The following is a 16,290-nucleotide window of genomic DNA, read 5'->3' as shown; positions in this document are numbered from 1 at the left end:
CGTCAATGAGATCAATTAACTGCTCTAAGGACCAAATGCTGAACCGTACACCTGTACACTCTGATATTTAATACTGGTTTGGGTAAGAGCTTATTAGAAAATAAATAACTTGATTTTTATATTAAGTAGAGCATGATCTCATAAAGTGTGGATATATTTTTAATGTGTGATGAGAACTTTTTTAATATTTTTTAAAAATGTGTGGTGGAGGAAATGACAATGAATTAACGTGAATGTAGAGAAACAGCAGAGATATTTATTAGAAAAAGTCTTAAACTCATCACACTCATTAAACTCAATTCACAAATATATATCAATTGTACTTTGTAATCATAAATGTAATTTCCACCACATTACAGTGTTGTGCTGGAATGACACCAATACTGCGCAACAGCTATATTTTGTATAAAAGGTAATATTGATATTGGTCTCACATTAAATACTATATGTATTTTAATTCTTTTACTAGTGCTTAATTCAGGTACATTAATAGTTACCAGATATGTCATATTTTTAAACTGTATTTTCATTGTTGAAGTTTAAAAGTCTGGGAGAAAACAGATTTTGAAAAGTATGAAAAAATCATAATAGAAAGGGAGTAAAAAGTTTTTAAGGTGGTTTTATTGTTAGTTTGACAAAGAGGAATTTGCCAAAATTATATGTATCTTTAAAAATATGACCAAAGAACATAAAAGTGCCCATAGTCTAAGAATCAGCCTTAAATCTTTTATCATTGTTAATGTCATCAAATCACCCGGCCAGCCCTAAAACGTGTTCTGTGGTAAAACACGAAGGCATTACTGATATAACAGCGTGACAGAAGTACAATAAATCATCATAAAGTTGAGCGTTTAGGGATATTTTGCACACAGGCTGTGATACAATCTAGAATCCTGTTTTATACAGATTCCAAGCACTAGTGCAAGTCTTGATGTGGATGATGCTTTGTGTTTGTCTGAGCAGGCTACTTAGGGAAAGTACACCCATACTCTATCCCATACACGCAGCGCTGGGTAACTTATGTCAGGTAGGCCTGTGCATCTTTTACTCTTAGACTTATCTTTGCTAATTCTAGGTTTTCTTTATCTGACTAATAATAACTTGTTACATTTGATGTTATTCTGAAATGATCAGTTCTAGTAGATTACCATAAATCCATGTTACTGCAAATCTAAGCGAACATTTTTTGACATGCTTTATTTTTCCACTTTGCAATTGTAATTAAAATATCAGGACAGATTTATAATATTGCGGCAGTCTAGAAATCCACCAGTATTAGCTCATTCCAGGTCTGACTGGTGAAACGTTCATGCATTCAAGGGCAGTGTTGGGTTAGTTACTCAAAGAATGTAATATATTACCAAGTTATTCCTTTCAAAAGTAATATTGTTACTTTCCTTATTACTTTCTGGCAACAGTAATTAGTTACACTACTAGTTACATACTTTTTATTCACGCCCCACAGAAGTTGTAACTGAATCTTGAAATTCTTCTAGAATGTTACTAATTACATATTTCTGCCTCATCATTTGACCAAAATCCACATTGTATCTCAGTCAGAAGTGATTACAACACTCAGCAGTGATTGATAGTGACATTCAAGCAGAAGTGTTGTATTAATCTCAGTCATGTTTGAAGCTAATTGTAATTTCTCCGTTACCCATATACGATTATATTTCATTATGTATTTGATCAAATTACATACGTTTGTAAGAAGCTGTTTAATTTACAAAAATATTTTTAATTATAGTAATATAATGTACCACATGGTGATCGGAGGGATGTAAATTATGAAATTAAATCTAGGAATTATTTGACTCTTGGATATTAAATCAGCGGGGTTGAGTAACTAAGCTGTTGTATGGATGGTAAGTGTAATATTATTACTGAAATCTTATTAGTAATTAGTTACACTACTAGTTAGTGCCCAACACTGTTCAAGGGTTAAACAGATCTGATAATCTGAAGATGACACTAAGAAAACTCCTTCATGAATCGCATGTGGAACGTCTTCAGCCTTTGTAGAGCATCTTCCATTATGTTTGTTTGAGTTGCCACAAAAAGCCTGAGAAACAATAAGAACTGGTTTTAACAGAGAAGCTATGCTCTTAATATGCAATTAAGGCTATCATTTACAATTTCATGAATGCTTATGTGGCTGTAATTGACACATTCACATTTTCCAGCATGATTTAGAGTGTTTTGTATGAGGTTACCATTCACACCACTCTTGCAGTAATAACTGAGCAGTGCACAAACCTGATGTGATAGCTGTCCTTCCTCTGTCTGTATTCACAGCCCGGCCTCACATGCAGACCGGTTTCCTCCAGCAAATGCATACAGTACAGCATGTCTGGTTCCATCTGTCTTTTCTATGAAGAAAAAACAACTTTACTTGGAAAAGCACAGTGTGATTAATGCATTTGTTCACTGCTGAGACTTAGGTATTCAGAATTCATGGCTGGACTGAAGAAAACTGATCATAGATCATGTGTAGATAAAGGCATTTGTTATATGAATACATTTAAATAGATTCCAATGCTGACTGGATGATGGCACACAGTTTGTGTAAATATACTATTTTTTATTGGCCTTCAATGGAGAAGCACAGTTTTATTTCTTTGTATAATGGTGTAATACCACTAATATACCATAGAGGCAAACATTTAAAGCCAAACAGGCCACATCAACAGGTAAAATGATTAGGCCCTCCAATCAATAAGTCCACCTCAGTAAAATATCTTCCAGACACATAGTCCCAGAATGTGTTTGAACTATGTCTATGTTTGCTTCATTTCAATGTCACTCGGAGAAATGTCTGGAATTAAGTGTCTGGAATAGTTAGGAATTACCTGGATTTCTGCGTTGATTAAACCAATAACATGAAGTGACATTGAACACAGTCTGACTAAACTCATAACATGCAAACAGTTGTACTTCTCAAAATTTTAATTAAAGACATTGAGCAATCATTCACTGGAAAAAGTAATTGAACCCTTTAAATTAGTATCATGTAGATCAGAGGTGCTCAATCCTGTTCCTGAAAATTTGCCTTCCTGCAATGTTTAGCTCCAACCGTAATCAAATACACCTGATTTTCATGAACACGATAGTTACAAACAGGTGTGTTGGAGCAGATCCTGTTGTAGATCCTCTTTTAGCAGCAATAACCTCCACCAAATGTTTCCTGTAGCTTCCTAAAAGCAGTGTTGGGGAAAGTTACTTTTAAAAGTAATGTGTTACAATATTACGTTACTCCCTAAAAAAGTTACTAATTACATTACTTAGTTGCTTTTTATGCAAAGTTACTTTTGCGTTACTTTTTATATCTGGGCAGGGCTTGCTTGTTTGTTTTTAATATAAAAAAATGATCCCATATATGATTAGAAATGATATAGAAACTATGTAAATCCACTGTCCAGGCGGGATCACCTCTCATCTCGTCCAATCACGTGAATGAACACAAGCAGAGTCGGTCTACTTCATTGTGTGGTGCATGTCAGGGGAGGCGTGCGGAGTAGTAGAATAATAATTAATTATTGATTACTAATTTGAATCAGTACTTTATAACGAAAATCATATCTTAAAATGAAAAGAAGCAGGCTTTTGCAATCACATCATTTTAAACTCCTGGAAAGGATCCAGTGAACGAATTCAGACAGTAAGCTCAAAACAGCACTAATGATTTTATCAGCGATTACGGAGAGAATAGAGAATTACGTCCAGATGTCAGTAAAATTATTCTTTTCAGTGTGTATTTGGCTTAAAAGCAAGAGTGTTTTATAATGAACGCTGATTATGCGGTGGTCAGAGATTTAGTGATTCTGAATGGATCCGTATATTAAAGGCAGGCTTTAGTGGTCTTTGGCGTCTCTCTGTGGTCTTGTTTGGTATTGCAGCTTGACTTGTGCTAATTTGTATTGAAAACTTTTAATTATTGATTAATTGATTGTGGCACTATACATACATTGTGAATTATTAAAAAGTACCTATTTATTTAATATAAATAAATAAATAAATAGGGGGTTAGTACCGGCACTTCTTTTTTCCACTTCCAGCACTGGTGGTATCGATTTGCACCGGTCATGCCAAAACATCTCGACTGGGGTAACATTAGTTTTCTGACTTGGCCATACCAAAACACATCTTTTCCAGCCATCATTTAGCTGATTTACTTGAGTGACTTACACTTAAAAATAAAGGTTCTTTATTGGATTTAACATCCATGGTATCTGTCATTTATAGTTCTTCAGGTAATTCAAATAATTCAAAAATGGCTCTTTTAGGAACTGTTCACAGAAAGGTTATTTGAGGAATCAAAAATGTATTTTTACTAAGTTTCTTGTAAGCTTGAGGTCATGGATATTTCATCTCATTACTTCTAATTACGTTTAATTCAGTCATTTACAAATGTAGTACACAGATTCTCACCTTGGCCCATTTTATTGCGTTCTGAGGGAGGTGTAGACAGGGGAAGACAAAGAACCCAGCCTTCAGCGGCTGGCAGCTGACCCCCGGCAGTTCAGCAAAGACCTCCTGAATCCGACCAGTGTTTTTAACTATCATATGTTTAATGGACTGGACCTCCTGATAGAAAAGATTCATTTAGTCAGATTCAAAATCAAGAAAATTTGATAGACTAATAATTGGTTTGACTACTATTGTTTACTGATATTGGCACTTTATCATTTCTTTTATATCAGGTCTACCAATACATGTGGCTATTTAGTGAGTCTTTAAAACACCAGAGTTCCCTTCTTACAGAGTTCAGTTCCTACCCTGCATAATCATATATGTCTGTAATTTTCTAATGAACACCTTGGTGAAGTGTGTTTGATTATATATTCTAAAACTTTGTGTACATTTCACAGAAGAAAGTGAAAAAACAATCTGCTTTCCCAATGAAACAACTATTGGTTTCAGTTAATATATTTGATCAGTGTAACTTCTCTGTTAGTTGCCAAGATTAATCATTGAACAATAACACTATAGAGAAAAATATATTCCCTCTGGTGAGTTTGTCAACTATGTTACGGACAAACAGTATTGGCTGAGAGGTAACATACAGTACTTGGCAATTTCACCATTTTGACTCATAATTTCAACCGTTCTAGAGACTGTGAGAAAAAAAGAAAATGCTGTAATGTATAAGAAAATTATTATTATTTTTTTTTTTTTTTTTTAAATTTGGATGCATGTGAACCTGTTGTAGGAGCTTTTTAAATAGCATAATGGAGCACTTTAAGTACTACTATAGAGTATACCAACCTCAGAGAAGGTGGGGAATGAAGGATCACCAGGTTTTGGAGGATCTGCCATGAGGTCAAGTGCAATTTGTCCAACAACAGGCGGGCAGGACCTAATGGAAAAAAGTCTACAACCGTATTCCTTCACCGCAGGGTCGAGATTCACCAGCTCCACGTAGCCTCCACGAAGCCCACACCTGGACGCACAGAACGGTCAAGAAGAGGACTAACACAGATCTGCTAAAATTGAATTCATTTGGTGATTTAATAAAAGTGATACAATAGATACTAAGATACAATAGGGGCCCTAATAACATTGAAGAGCACAACAGGCTACTCACTCTCCCATGAAGCCCTTCGAGACAGAATTGAAGGAGGCCAGTTCCACAGTGCTTGAAATAGTAGAGCCTATTTCTGATAACACCTTCTTATAAGAATAGAACTCAGTATCGTCTGCATAAACACAGCTCTGATACACCTGAAGAGAAACAAATGCCTGATCTAGAGATTTAGAAAGATTTGTATTTTTATTGACAGAGAGCTCTTACATTACCTGAGATAAACTCACCTCATCAGCCAGTATGAAGAGCTTTTCTTCTGCAGCAAAGCGGATCACTTCTTCTATGGATTTCTTACTCTGTATGTGACCTAATATTCAAAGTAACATTCATTCCTCCATTCATAAATCCAAGGAGCTACTTTTCTTGTTTTCAATATTAGACACCAAATGCATTTTTATTTTTATAAGTGCATTTCAAAACAGTCAAAGGTGGGCAGTTGAGTTCTGGCCCATCTGAATTGTAAAATACTTTAAGAAGTAAGAGGAGAGCATTACAATTAAGAAATATGTGAAGGCATGTACAAGAACACCAGTACTAGTAGATGTAAGACATACAGATGACTGACATTCTCTAGATGGAATTATATATGGACCATATTATTAGCGTGTGCTTCAAAGGATACGCCATTATAAGGATGCCACCCAAACTCTTGTCCTGAGAAGATGGAGAATCTATAGAGTTATCAATAGTCAATAATAAAAAAAACCCCGCCAGATTTTGTCAAATTGAATTTAGTACTAACCTCAGTTTTATCACCATTTAATTTAAGAAAATTACAAGAATGGAATGGAATTAGGCTTAGAGGACAAGCAGAACTGGATGTCATCCACATAGTAATGAAAATTAATTCCAAATTTCCTAATAATATAATCAAGTGGTAGAACGTAAATGATAAATAAAAAAGGGCCCAATACAGAGCCCTGAGGAACCCCTGTAGTTACAAATGAAGAACATGGCCTACATTTTTATAATGAAAGAAACGGACCTAAACTAGGTAAGAGGAGAACCACAGATTCTAATAAAAGCTAATGAGTACAGTTAAGAGTCCAGAGTCAGCCACCATCAGTAGATCATTAGTAACTTTAACCATTGCAGTTTCTGTACTATGAAATGGACAAAAACCAGACTGACATTGTTTAAATAGATTATTATTCAAAAGGTGGGCATGGACCTGAGCTTTAATAGTCTTCTACAATACTTTTGAACGTAATGGTAAATTAGAAATTGGTTGAAAATTAGAAAAGTTAGTAGGGTCAGCACTAGTTTTCTTTATCCTTGCAATTATTACATCAGTCTTGAGAGATGTCGGAATAATAACAATGATAAGAGAAGAATGTGAAGTATAATGTATGATTTTAGACAGGATACTGAAAGTAAACCCGTATTAACCAAGTCAGATTGCACAGATTTCTTGCAATAATAGGGATGATTTCTTACTGTACCTGTTGGATTCCCTGGGTTGCAGATATAAAGTGCGACAGGATTGCAGGTCTTTCTGCCTGTATGAAGTGCCCTGCGAAGCTCCTCCACCTGCAGCGTCCAGCCCTGCTCCTCACACAAATAGTACGGTATGATGGCAGCTCCCTGTTCTTCCAGAGCAAGAGTAAATGAAGCGTACGTGGGTACAGGTATGAGCACACCAGTCTGAGATGAGTCCTCGCTATGAATCAGCAGCTTCAGCATAATCTGCAGAGAAAATATTTACTCAGTCTGGAATGAAGACATGACCATGTCAAATTATACATTTTTAATGGAAAATATTCGTATGACAATAAATGATTTTTGTTGATTGAACCATGAGAGCCGTCTGTGAGCCAGACTTGATGAAGATGTTGTCGGGGGAAGAAGGAACTCCTCCATCTCTCCTGGTAATGAACTGAGACACGCAGTGTTTGATTTTGGCGATTCCACTTGAATCTGTATATGAGCCTGAAGAGATTTTCACCACATGAGTATCACATACACATGCAAGGATTCAACAATAAACTCATGTGATTCTTATATGTTAATGAATATTTGAACAGACCTGTCCACATTGTTAAAATGTGACCTGTTAACATTGTTTTTTTTTCTGGTGTAAGGTGCTTAAATGTATGAAAATAGCAAGGTATGCCAGTATATTTACTGTGCAAGGACAAAAGCTCACCTACGCTTCCACCATCACATTCTCTAAGGAGACTTTCGGCCCTTTGTTTAACATCTACTGGCAGACTGTCATCCTCCAAAAGGGCTGGATAGAAGCAGACAGCAAGGACCTGCAAATAAAAATAATTAGACCAATATTGATTTTTTTTAAATAAATGATACCAGTGCTGATTATTTATATGTTTATGTGCCTGATAACCGATATGCAGAACCAATATTTATTGTTTAACTTCTGTTTTTGACACAATGATAACAACAGCACTGAACTTAACACAATATTTTATTTATAACACTTTTGTCAATACTTAAATTTTTGTAATTTCACTCCCTCCTCATTCAAAAACAAAATGTCTCTTTTTTCTTCTTCAATAAGTAGAGGGGTCTGAAAGAATGCAAGAAAGAGGAGACTTTAGGTGTGTTCGACTTGAATCTGCGCTGCACAGACTGATCGGTGTATGACATCAAAGTGTTGCGAGAGCAATTCGAAAGCATAAGAAGCAGTCTGCTCTCATCACTCTCGCAGTACTTTGATGTCATCTGTTTGCACAGCGCTGCATTAAGTTGAACACACCTTTTGACTGCCAAGGAAGTATATGGTGCAGGCTCATGACACTGCAGGTCATGTGATCCGTCGGTGGCAGCTCCTGCCAGCCAACTGAATATTGAGAATACAGATCCACTACTGTCATCATGAAATCTAGACACCAATTGCAGTCATGCAGTAAAAGTGTAATAATTAGGATGCATTCTTTCTGCAGTTTTTAAGCCTGTTGTCTTCTCTGTAACTTGTGTTCTTTGAGTGTTTATCTGAGACTGACATCTAGTACACATTTCAGTGGATCAGGATGAGTTCATGTGTCCGGTGTGTCTGGATCTCCTGAAGGATCCAGTGGCCATTCCCTGTGGACACAGTTACTGTAAGAGCTGTATTACAGACTGCTGGAATGAGGAGGATGAGAAGAGAGTCTTCTGCTGCCCTCAGTGCAGACAGACCTTCAGTCCAAGACCTGGTTTAGCTAGAAACACCATCTTGGCTGAAATGGTGGAAAAACTGGTTAGGGTTAGGGGCCCGACGTTTTTACGCCTCTAGGGCCGGGCTTCGGGCCAATTTCCACGTCATTCTCCTTATTTTATATTGTAGACGTCTATTGATTAGTGATGAAAAAATCCCCACGCTGGTGGAAACAACACGAGACCGTGCCGTGACTGAGAGGAGCTATTAATACCCAGAGAAGGCAAAATAATAAATGATCAATCATTAGAGATAAGCAGACCAGTACCTACAGCTCTTCCATTCAGACAGGGAGTGTGGGAAATGAGAAATGATTGGAGAGTGCTGCAGGAGTAGCAGTGTCCTCTGGTTTGATCCAGGTCTCTGTCAGGGCCATGAGGTTTAGCCTTGAATGACCAGTAATAGATGTAATGAAATCTGCTTTGTTTACTGTAGACTGACAATTTCAGAGACCAATAGAAAAAGAAAGTAGTGTGTTAGCAGACATAGGCAAAGTGTGCAAGTTGTTAGGATTGTGCTGCCTATAGTGTGTGATGTGTGGTTTGCGAGTGGTAGTAATAATAGGGATATGGAAACACATAGTAAGAACTGGTCATAAAAACAAACAGAAGTGAAGCAAGGTGTAGAAAAAAGGATGAATGAAAGACGATACTTATGTCCCTTGCCAGTGTCCCTGCACGGTGGAGTCGATGGTCTTTACACTCTTCGGTCTTCACACGATGGCTGCCGTGACCGCTACGGCGGTATACTAACCTTTTTTATACCCGTCTGACAAAACTGAAATTGAATTCAGCTGGACACTTTACTGTTTATCACAACAAAGGGCCAAGCAAGTGCACGACACTGACAAGGTATGCGATACAGTATGAGACTAAACCCATACACTTATTTAGTTGTGGCGACCCGCCACAATATCAAAACTGACCGCCTCAAATAGATTTTCCGAAAGGCTTTGACTTCATTGAATAAACAAGAGCACTGCACGTTTCAAAATCGAAACGTTGCACGGGTGTTTTTATATCACTGTATCTCTGAAGGAAATCAACTGTCTTTAGAAAATTTTCGATGTCATTTTCATTTCATCTTGCCTGTAATGCCTGATAAAGCAGCATTTGTGAGCTCAGCGCTGCTTTGTGTACAGTCACTACCCTGCTGGTAGAGAATGAATTAGCATTTTCAATAAGCCCATCTGAATAATGTGCGCAAACATATTTTGCTTGTTATCAGAAATAATCTACTCTAGAGGGACTTTGCTGTTGATACTGATTCTTTGTGAAAGTCTACCAGAAGTTAAGTTTGGGCCACAAAAGCGTGCATGTGTTTGCTTATGTTGTTGCTGTTGAAAGTGTTTATAATGATTATGAGAAGAATGAAGCTGATGCTGTGAATGCTGGATTGAGGTGAGTTACTAAAGGTCAGTCAAATCAACAAGAGCCACACAAATCTGATGTTGGAGCAGGTTATTGGGTGAAGTGTGTAGTTGATGAGTTTTGATTTGTGTTTTCTGTAGAGTTTCCAGTCTCTCTCAGCTCCTCCTGAATCTACAGACGTAAATGATGATCTCTTCAGTTCTCTCGTCTCTTTTGATGGTCTGAGAGAATCTGTTCATCAGCTGAGAGACAAACTGGAGGATTTCTGCAAAGAGGAGCTCAAGAAGATCTCAGACAGAGGTAAAGTCCTGCAGATTCATCTGCTCTCAGAAACCAGTCCATCATCATCTCATATCATGGAGAACATCATATTAGAAATGTGTTAGGAATGGATGCAGGATCATGAGAATCACACTGTTCATGTCTGTTGATTTCCACAGTCACATTCACCAACATTGTTCCCAGGACCAGGAACCACTTCCTACAATGTAAGTCAGTAAGAAAACAAGCAGATAAACTCTGTGTTCATGTTCTTCTGTAGAAGGAGAAAGAGTTTTATAATTTATTTAAATGATGATTAGCACAGGATATGTGGTCATCTGTACTGAGACACTGATGATACCCTGAACATGAAGAGTTCAGCTACATGAAAAGATCAAACAGATTCATAATTCCTGATACTGATGTGTTTTATCTCCATCAGATTCCCAGCAGCTCACTCTGGATCTGAACACAGCATTTAAACTCCTCCGTCTGTCTGAGAGAAACAGAGTGATTACTAACACTGGCACAGATCAGCCGTATCCTGATCATCCAGACAGATTTGATGGTTATCCTCAGGTGTTGTGTAGAGAGAGTGTGTGTGGACTCTGTTACTGGGAGCTGCAGTGGAGTGCTGGTAAATATAGTAGTGTGTCTATATCAGTGTCATATAAGAGCATCACGAGGAAGGGACGGGGTAATCACGGGGAGTGTTTCTTTGGATATAATGATCAGTCCTGGAGTTTGATCTGCTCTCCCTCCAGATACTCATTCAGACACAATAACATATGGACTGATCTCTCTGTGAAGCCCATCAGCAGGAGAATAGGAGTGTTTGTGGATCACAGAGCAGGAACTCTGTCCTTCTACAGCGTCTCTGACACAATGACCCTCATCCACACAGTCCAGACCACATTCACTCAGACCCTCTATCCTGGGTTTTATGTTGGTCTTGGATCATCGGTGAAACTGTGTTGATGATCAGAATAGATCGATGAGAGATTCTACCCATAATGCTTTAAGCTGCATGATAAATCAGTAACAGTGAGATGTTATAGAGTCTCTTCTTTTCTCTTGATTACATTAATACTGCAGCTGAACTTCTGTCAGTGAAATAACATCAGAATAAATGTGTGTAATAAATCCTCATATAGACAGTAAGACCAGTGTGTGTGAGTCCTGCTGAGTGACCGTGTGTTTCTGTACTTTTCTCAACCTCTATTTTATTATTAATAATAATTAATATTTTTATTTTTATCAATTATTTTTTTTCAGTGTCTTATTTCTGTTCTCTGACTGACATAAATAAATCTTCTACCCACTTGACGAACAAAGGTGATGGGTTTTATTCCTCCTCTGTGCAGATCTCCAGAAGACAAATCAAGCACCTCATTATAGCTTCTTCTCTCACCCTAAAATCAGTTGAGATAAAAATCAGATGAGTCATAAAAGGAATTAATGTTTCCCTGCCCTGTTGAAAAATCCAGCATATGCTGGTTAGATATGTTTTGATGCATGGCTGCTGGTTTGAGCTGGTTTAAGCTGGTCCTGAGCTGGTCCTGAGCAGGAGCTAGTTGCTTAGGACCAGCTTAGAACCAGCACATGAGCATCTTAAACCAGCTCAAACCAGCAGCCATGCTTCAAAACATAACCTAAACCAGCATATGCTGGTTGTTTCAACAGGGTGGGTAACCATAAGATCAGACTACTGCTTAAAAAAATAAGATTCAGAATAAGAAGCAGTTCAGTTAATCGATGATTCAGTGATTCTCAGCTGGTTTTACTTCAGGACCCAGATTTTGAATTGGTTATCTAATTCCAATATGATACAAGTAAAAAATCAACATAAGTTAATATAAAATAAAAGTAAACTTAATAAAAAGGCAACTGCTTTTCCACAAATAAGGACATGCCACCAATCTACCCATATTGCCTAAAATAAGATGAATTTATACCAAAATGCCATATTGAAGCTATAAAAGAATAAAAGATGAGAGACTATTATCAAAGGAATACCACACCTGTTGTATTTCAGCTCTGATCTGTGCCGCGCGTCTCGATAAAACATCAATTCCAGAGAGAAAATAGTTCTTCACCAATGGGCTTATCTCTTTCAGGAAGGACATTGTTGTTAATCAGCGCTATGATCTTGAATTATGAGTATTTTCTTTGTTGTCTAATTCACTTGGTTAGTTGTCTCTCCTGGTCTGATGGACCAATTGCATTCAAGATCTTTACAGTTAGCTGAATGTTCAAAACCAGTCCTTATCACGTGTTTAGTTATTAAACCTGAATCTTTGGTCCTTACAGGAGCAAAGTCCCAAGAGTGGGTCGGGCTCGTTGAGACATTAACAAAGATATTTTTGATAAAAATAGATGACTATTCCCTTCTCAACTTTTCACCACAGGAGAGGAATGAAAATCATCTACAGAATTTACATCACATTTGGAATCATGACTCAAATGAGCATTTTTGCTTATTTATCCAGTAGAGCATTTGTGAGGTCAAGAACTGATGTTTGATGAGAAGGTCTGGTTTATTCCAGTTCATCCCAAAGCTGTTGGATGGGGTTACGGTCAGGGCTCTGTGTTCATTCACACCGGACTCATCCAGCCATGTCTTTATGGACCTTGCTTTGTGCACTGGGGTGCAGTCATGCTGAGATAGAAGAGAGCCTTACTCACACTGATCCCACAAAGCTAGAAACAAGCATCGTCCAAAATGTCCAGTTTCACTGGTTAGATCTTCTTGCTTTTTCCTAAAACAGAACCAGAATAAACATCAGCACACAGTGTTCCAGCTCAGTGAACAGGTGTAGGTGTAGCTGTGAGTGAAATCACCTGTTGAACGCTGCTGTGATTGGGAGGATTGGGTCGATCTGTGCTGCAGATTTCACAGCCGGGTCTCGTAGACTTATTTATGAATGTACAGGAAGGACAGGACCAGCCTGACTAAAGAGAGAGATGAAAATACAACTATTCGTTATATAAGCCAACAATCTGCTTGTTACGTACATTAAACTAGAAGACAGATCTATATTAGGGGACACACATTTATACAAATATACCCTGTAATGCTGTGTTTTTTATGCAATCTTCTCCATTTGTGATCTCTTTTTTTTCTCAAAGGTTCATAATATTAAAAGCTGTCTGTGGGAGTGTGTGGTTCATGATTATGTGGATGCAGGCCAATTATTTACAATCTGTCTGCATTTGCTAGTTTCCAGAAATGGAAAATGTGAATGTATGTAATTATTACCTGTGCGTTACTCAATTTCAGTTTGGATCCACCAAGTTGCTACATCTCAAGGTTAATGATGTCACTGACACTAGGTTTCTGTTGGCCACACCCACTGCTGCTTATTGACCAATCAGAAACACACACTGAAGTGAGCCGTGATACTGACAGTGAAAACAGCAAGAAGTAGAACATTCACACACTACCGTGCAGACGTTTGAGTCAGTATAATTGAAACTTTTACTCAGCAAGGATGCATTAAAGTGATCAAGTGACATTAAAGTAATTTATAATGTTACAAAAGATTTATATTTTGAATAAATGCTGTTCTTTTGAACTTTGAACAACCGCTATTATAATATTATAATTGTTTTACATTTTACTGGCTTAATGTATGCTGCTGCTGCTGTTGTCACTGTCAGATAGCTGTCATGTGGATTAGAGTTCATATTTCACTGATTTAAAATGTGTTGATCCTCACCATGGTTGAGAATCTGTGCTGAGGTACTGTATATGTGCATCTCATTGCAACTTAATTACATTTGTCTATTAACATAAATGTGTGCCTTTAGTATTTAGAGACAAATGCTACCCATGTTATGTAGAAGGCTTTGAAAACAAACATATGTTTAAAAGAAAGAGGATTGTTCAAAAAGACTAGCATTGCTAAACGCTAAAACATCTTTAGTTGCTCTAACAGGTCTTTTAACACTCAGTAAACTGACTTTTATTCATTAGATGAACTAAAGTTTTTAAGTTGTCGGTTGCTTGTTGAGTTAACTTAAAAAGTTGAATGTGATAGGTTGCCTTATTTTTGTGAGTTTTTTTACAGTGTGGACACTGTCCTCCACCAAACATACACGCATTGCAGATGCTTACGTACACTAGAGATGTTGCTTTGTTTGAGTCAAAGAAGATGGCGATAGTAACTGATAACATTCTTTAATGTTTAATGTCGTTGTGTCGAAAAAGATTCTGTGGACAAACACCTCAGGGAAAATCATTTGAAATGGAGGTTTTTCTAAATAATAAAAAGTTCAGTCAAATGTTTAATAATTTTCTTAAATGAAGAAATGTGTATTATGCGATATTAAGAGGTATATGTGCTCATCAAGCTCTTTTCCACATGCGAGAATTAGCATGAACTTACCGAGGGGTCTTAAAACAAATGCAGCCAAACAAACACAATTGTGTCATCTGCTATCTGAACAAAATGACTAAACTAGTGGAGGATTAAAACTATAATTTACAAATCCACATTTAAAGATTTCTGAATTCTCTATGCATTATAAACATTGCTATACTCTCTTTCTTAGTGATTTGGTCTCTTGAATATACAAAAGGTTATAGATTAAATGTATCTATACTCTTCACAAGAGCGTGGAAACTTGAACATGCTCAAACTGAAAAGAATGCACAGCTTTCAGTGCAATAGTTTGATTGGTTTAGGTTGTAATTGTTTTAAGGGTAAAACAGCAAGACTTCATTTTCATCTTCATTTGTGCTGATTCTTCATGTGATCGCACGAAGTTGCACTAAAACAACTATCTCAAAGAGAAAGACTGTTACTAAATTTCTTCATTTTCATTTGTTCCTATTATGATGACAGCTCACAAAGAGGAGTCTTCACCTAAAAACATACACAGTCCAACAAACAACTGTGAACGGCCATACGAAATATTGATAATATGACTAAATCTAGGGGTATATGAAAAATGTCTGTCAAAAAATATTGTGATTTTTAGATGAAAAAATCTGTTGGCATGCAAAAATACTTACAAATGCTATTTAAACATGGGGTGAGAACTGTATACTGTGTCACTTGCCATAGAACTCATTACCAGTTTATTAGGATCAAAAGGAAATGATGATAATAGTTGACACATCCTTAGCTTGAACATCTCTTTCATGTTGAAAATCCCAGATTCTCGTGCTTTTAATCTTTTAGTAAATCCTTTAAAATGACATGATATAGTCAGAATGCATTAAACTGCTTGGTTGGCATGAAGCTTAATCTAGATCCCCAAAGCAAAGTTTTGTGTTCTGGGTATAAAAATTGACACCAATAAAGGTTTCATGAACATTAGATAACAACATGCAATACTTGTGATTGTTAAACACCTCGGGTAAATAATTTGAAACAGATCTGTGAAATGAGAACTGTTCAGACAGCGTGCCTTGCTTTAGTGACACACAATGTGTTTAACCTTTTAAACATGGTTGTAATTATTTTACTGAGAAGTATTGAACATACTCTCGCCTCTCCTTCTCAGTTAGGCCCAAACATTAGACGGGTGGATGGTAGTGGTTTGCTTGGCTCTTTGTCTGATGCACGCACACAAATGTTTTAGGAAGACCCAAACTTAAAACATTTTCAGAAGGATATGAACAGTGTGATGGGTAATGGTCTTCGTGAATGCTTTGATTTTTTTTTGTCTTAGCCATTAAGAGTTAGCCCATAGATCAGATAGGAGGGCTAAGCATCCATGTCTGGGAACAACTTAATTCACAGATAGGCATCTGGACTGCATGGATCTCACTTTAACTCTTAGAACTTTGTTTTATTTCTTAAACTATTTTGTTTCTTCATTTGCCTCCACAAGTGGAAAATGTACTGTATCTCTTAGGGTCTAAAAAGAACATGTCCGGGCATATCACTTTTTCAGAAGCATAGATG

At 37.0% G+C, this 16,290-nt stretch overlaps 2 protein-coding genes across 2 annotated transcripts in view; one reads left to right on the top strand and one right to left on the bottom strand.

The window, feature by feature from the left end:
- The window catches only part of LOC306881385 (tripartite motif-containing protein 16-like), a 108,912-nt gene extending 97,382 nt beyond the window's left edge, over positions 1-11,530 (top strand). Inside the window, exon 7 of the transcript XR_013785147.1 lies at positions 11,421-11,530. The gene's annotated coding sequence lies outside the window, so the exon portion shown is untranslated. The remainder of the gene's footprint in view (positions 1-11,420) is intronic.
- LOC306881398 (alanine aminotransferase 2) lies at positions 1,975-12,501 on the bottom strand (the record flags this gene model as incomplete). Its single annotated transcript, XM_079435488.1, has 11 exons — positions 1,975-2,065; positions 2,260-2,372; positions 4,432-4,587; positions 5,269-5,443; positions 5,588-5,724; positions 5,815-5,894; positions 7,030-7,273; positions 7,383-7,516; positions 7,734-7,842; positions 11,698-11,787; positions 12,397-12,501. The coding sequence occupies 11 exons, from the start codon at positions 12,499-12,501 to the stop codon at positions 1,975-1,977; spliced, it is 1,434 nt and encodes a 477-aa protein (XP_079291614.1).
- Positions 12,502-16,290: the final 3,789 nt, after the last annotated feature.

The sequence above is a fragment of the Barbus barbus genome, assembly GCF_936440315.1.
Source record: "Barbus barbus genome assembly, chromosome: 15".
NCBI lineage: Eukaryota > Metazoa > Chordata > Actinopteri > Cypriniformes > Cyprinidae > Barbus > Barbus barbus.
The sequence above is the reverse complement of the archived record's forward strand: the minus strand, read 5'-3'. Positions and strand labels throughout refer to the sequence as shown.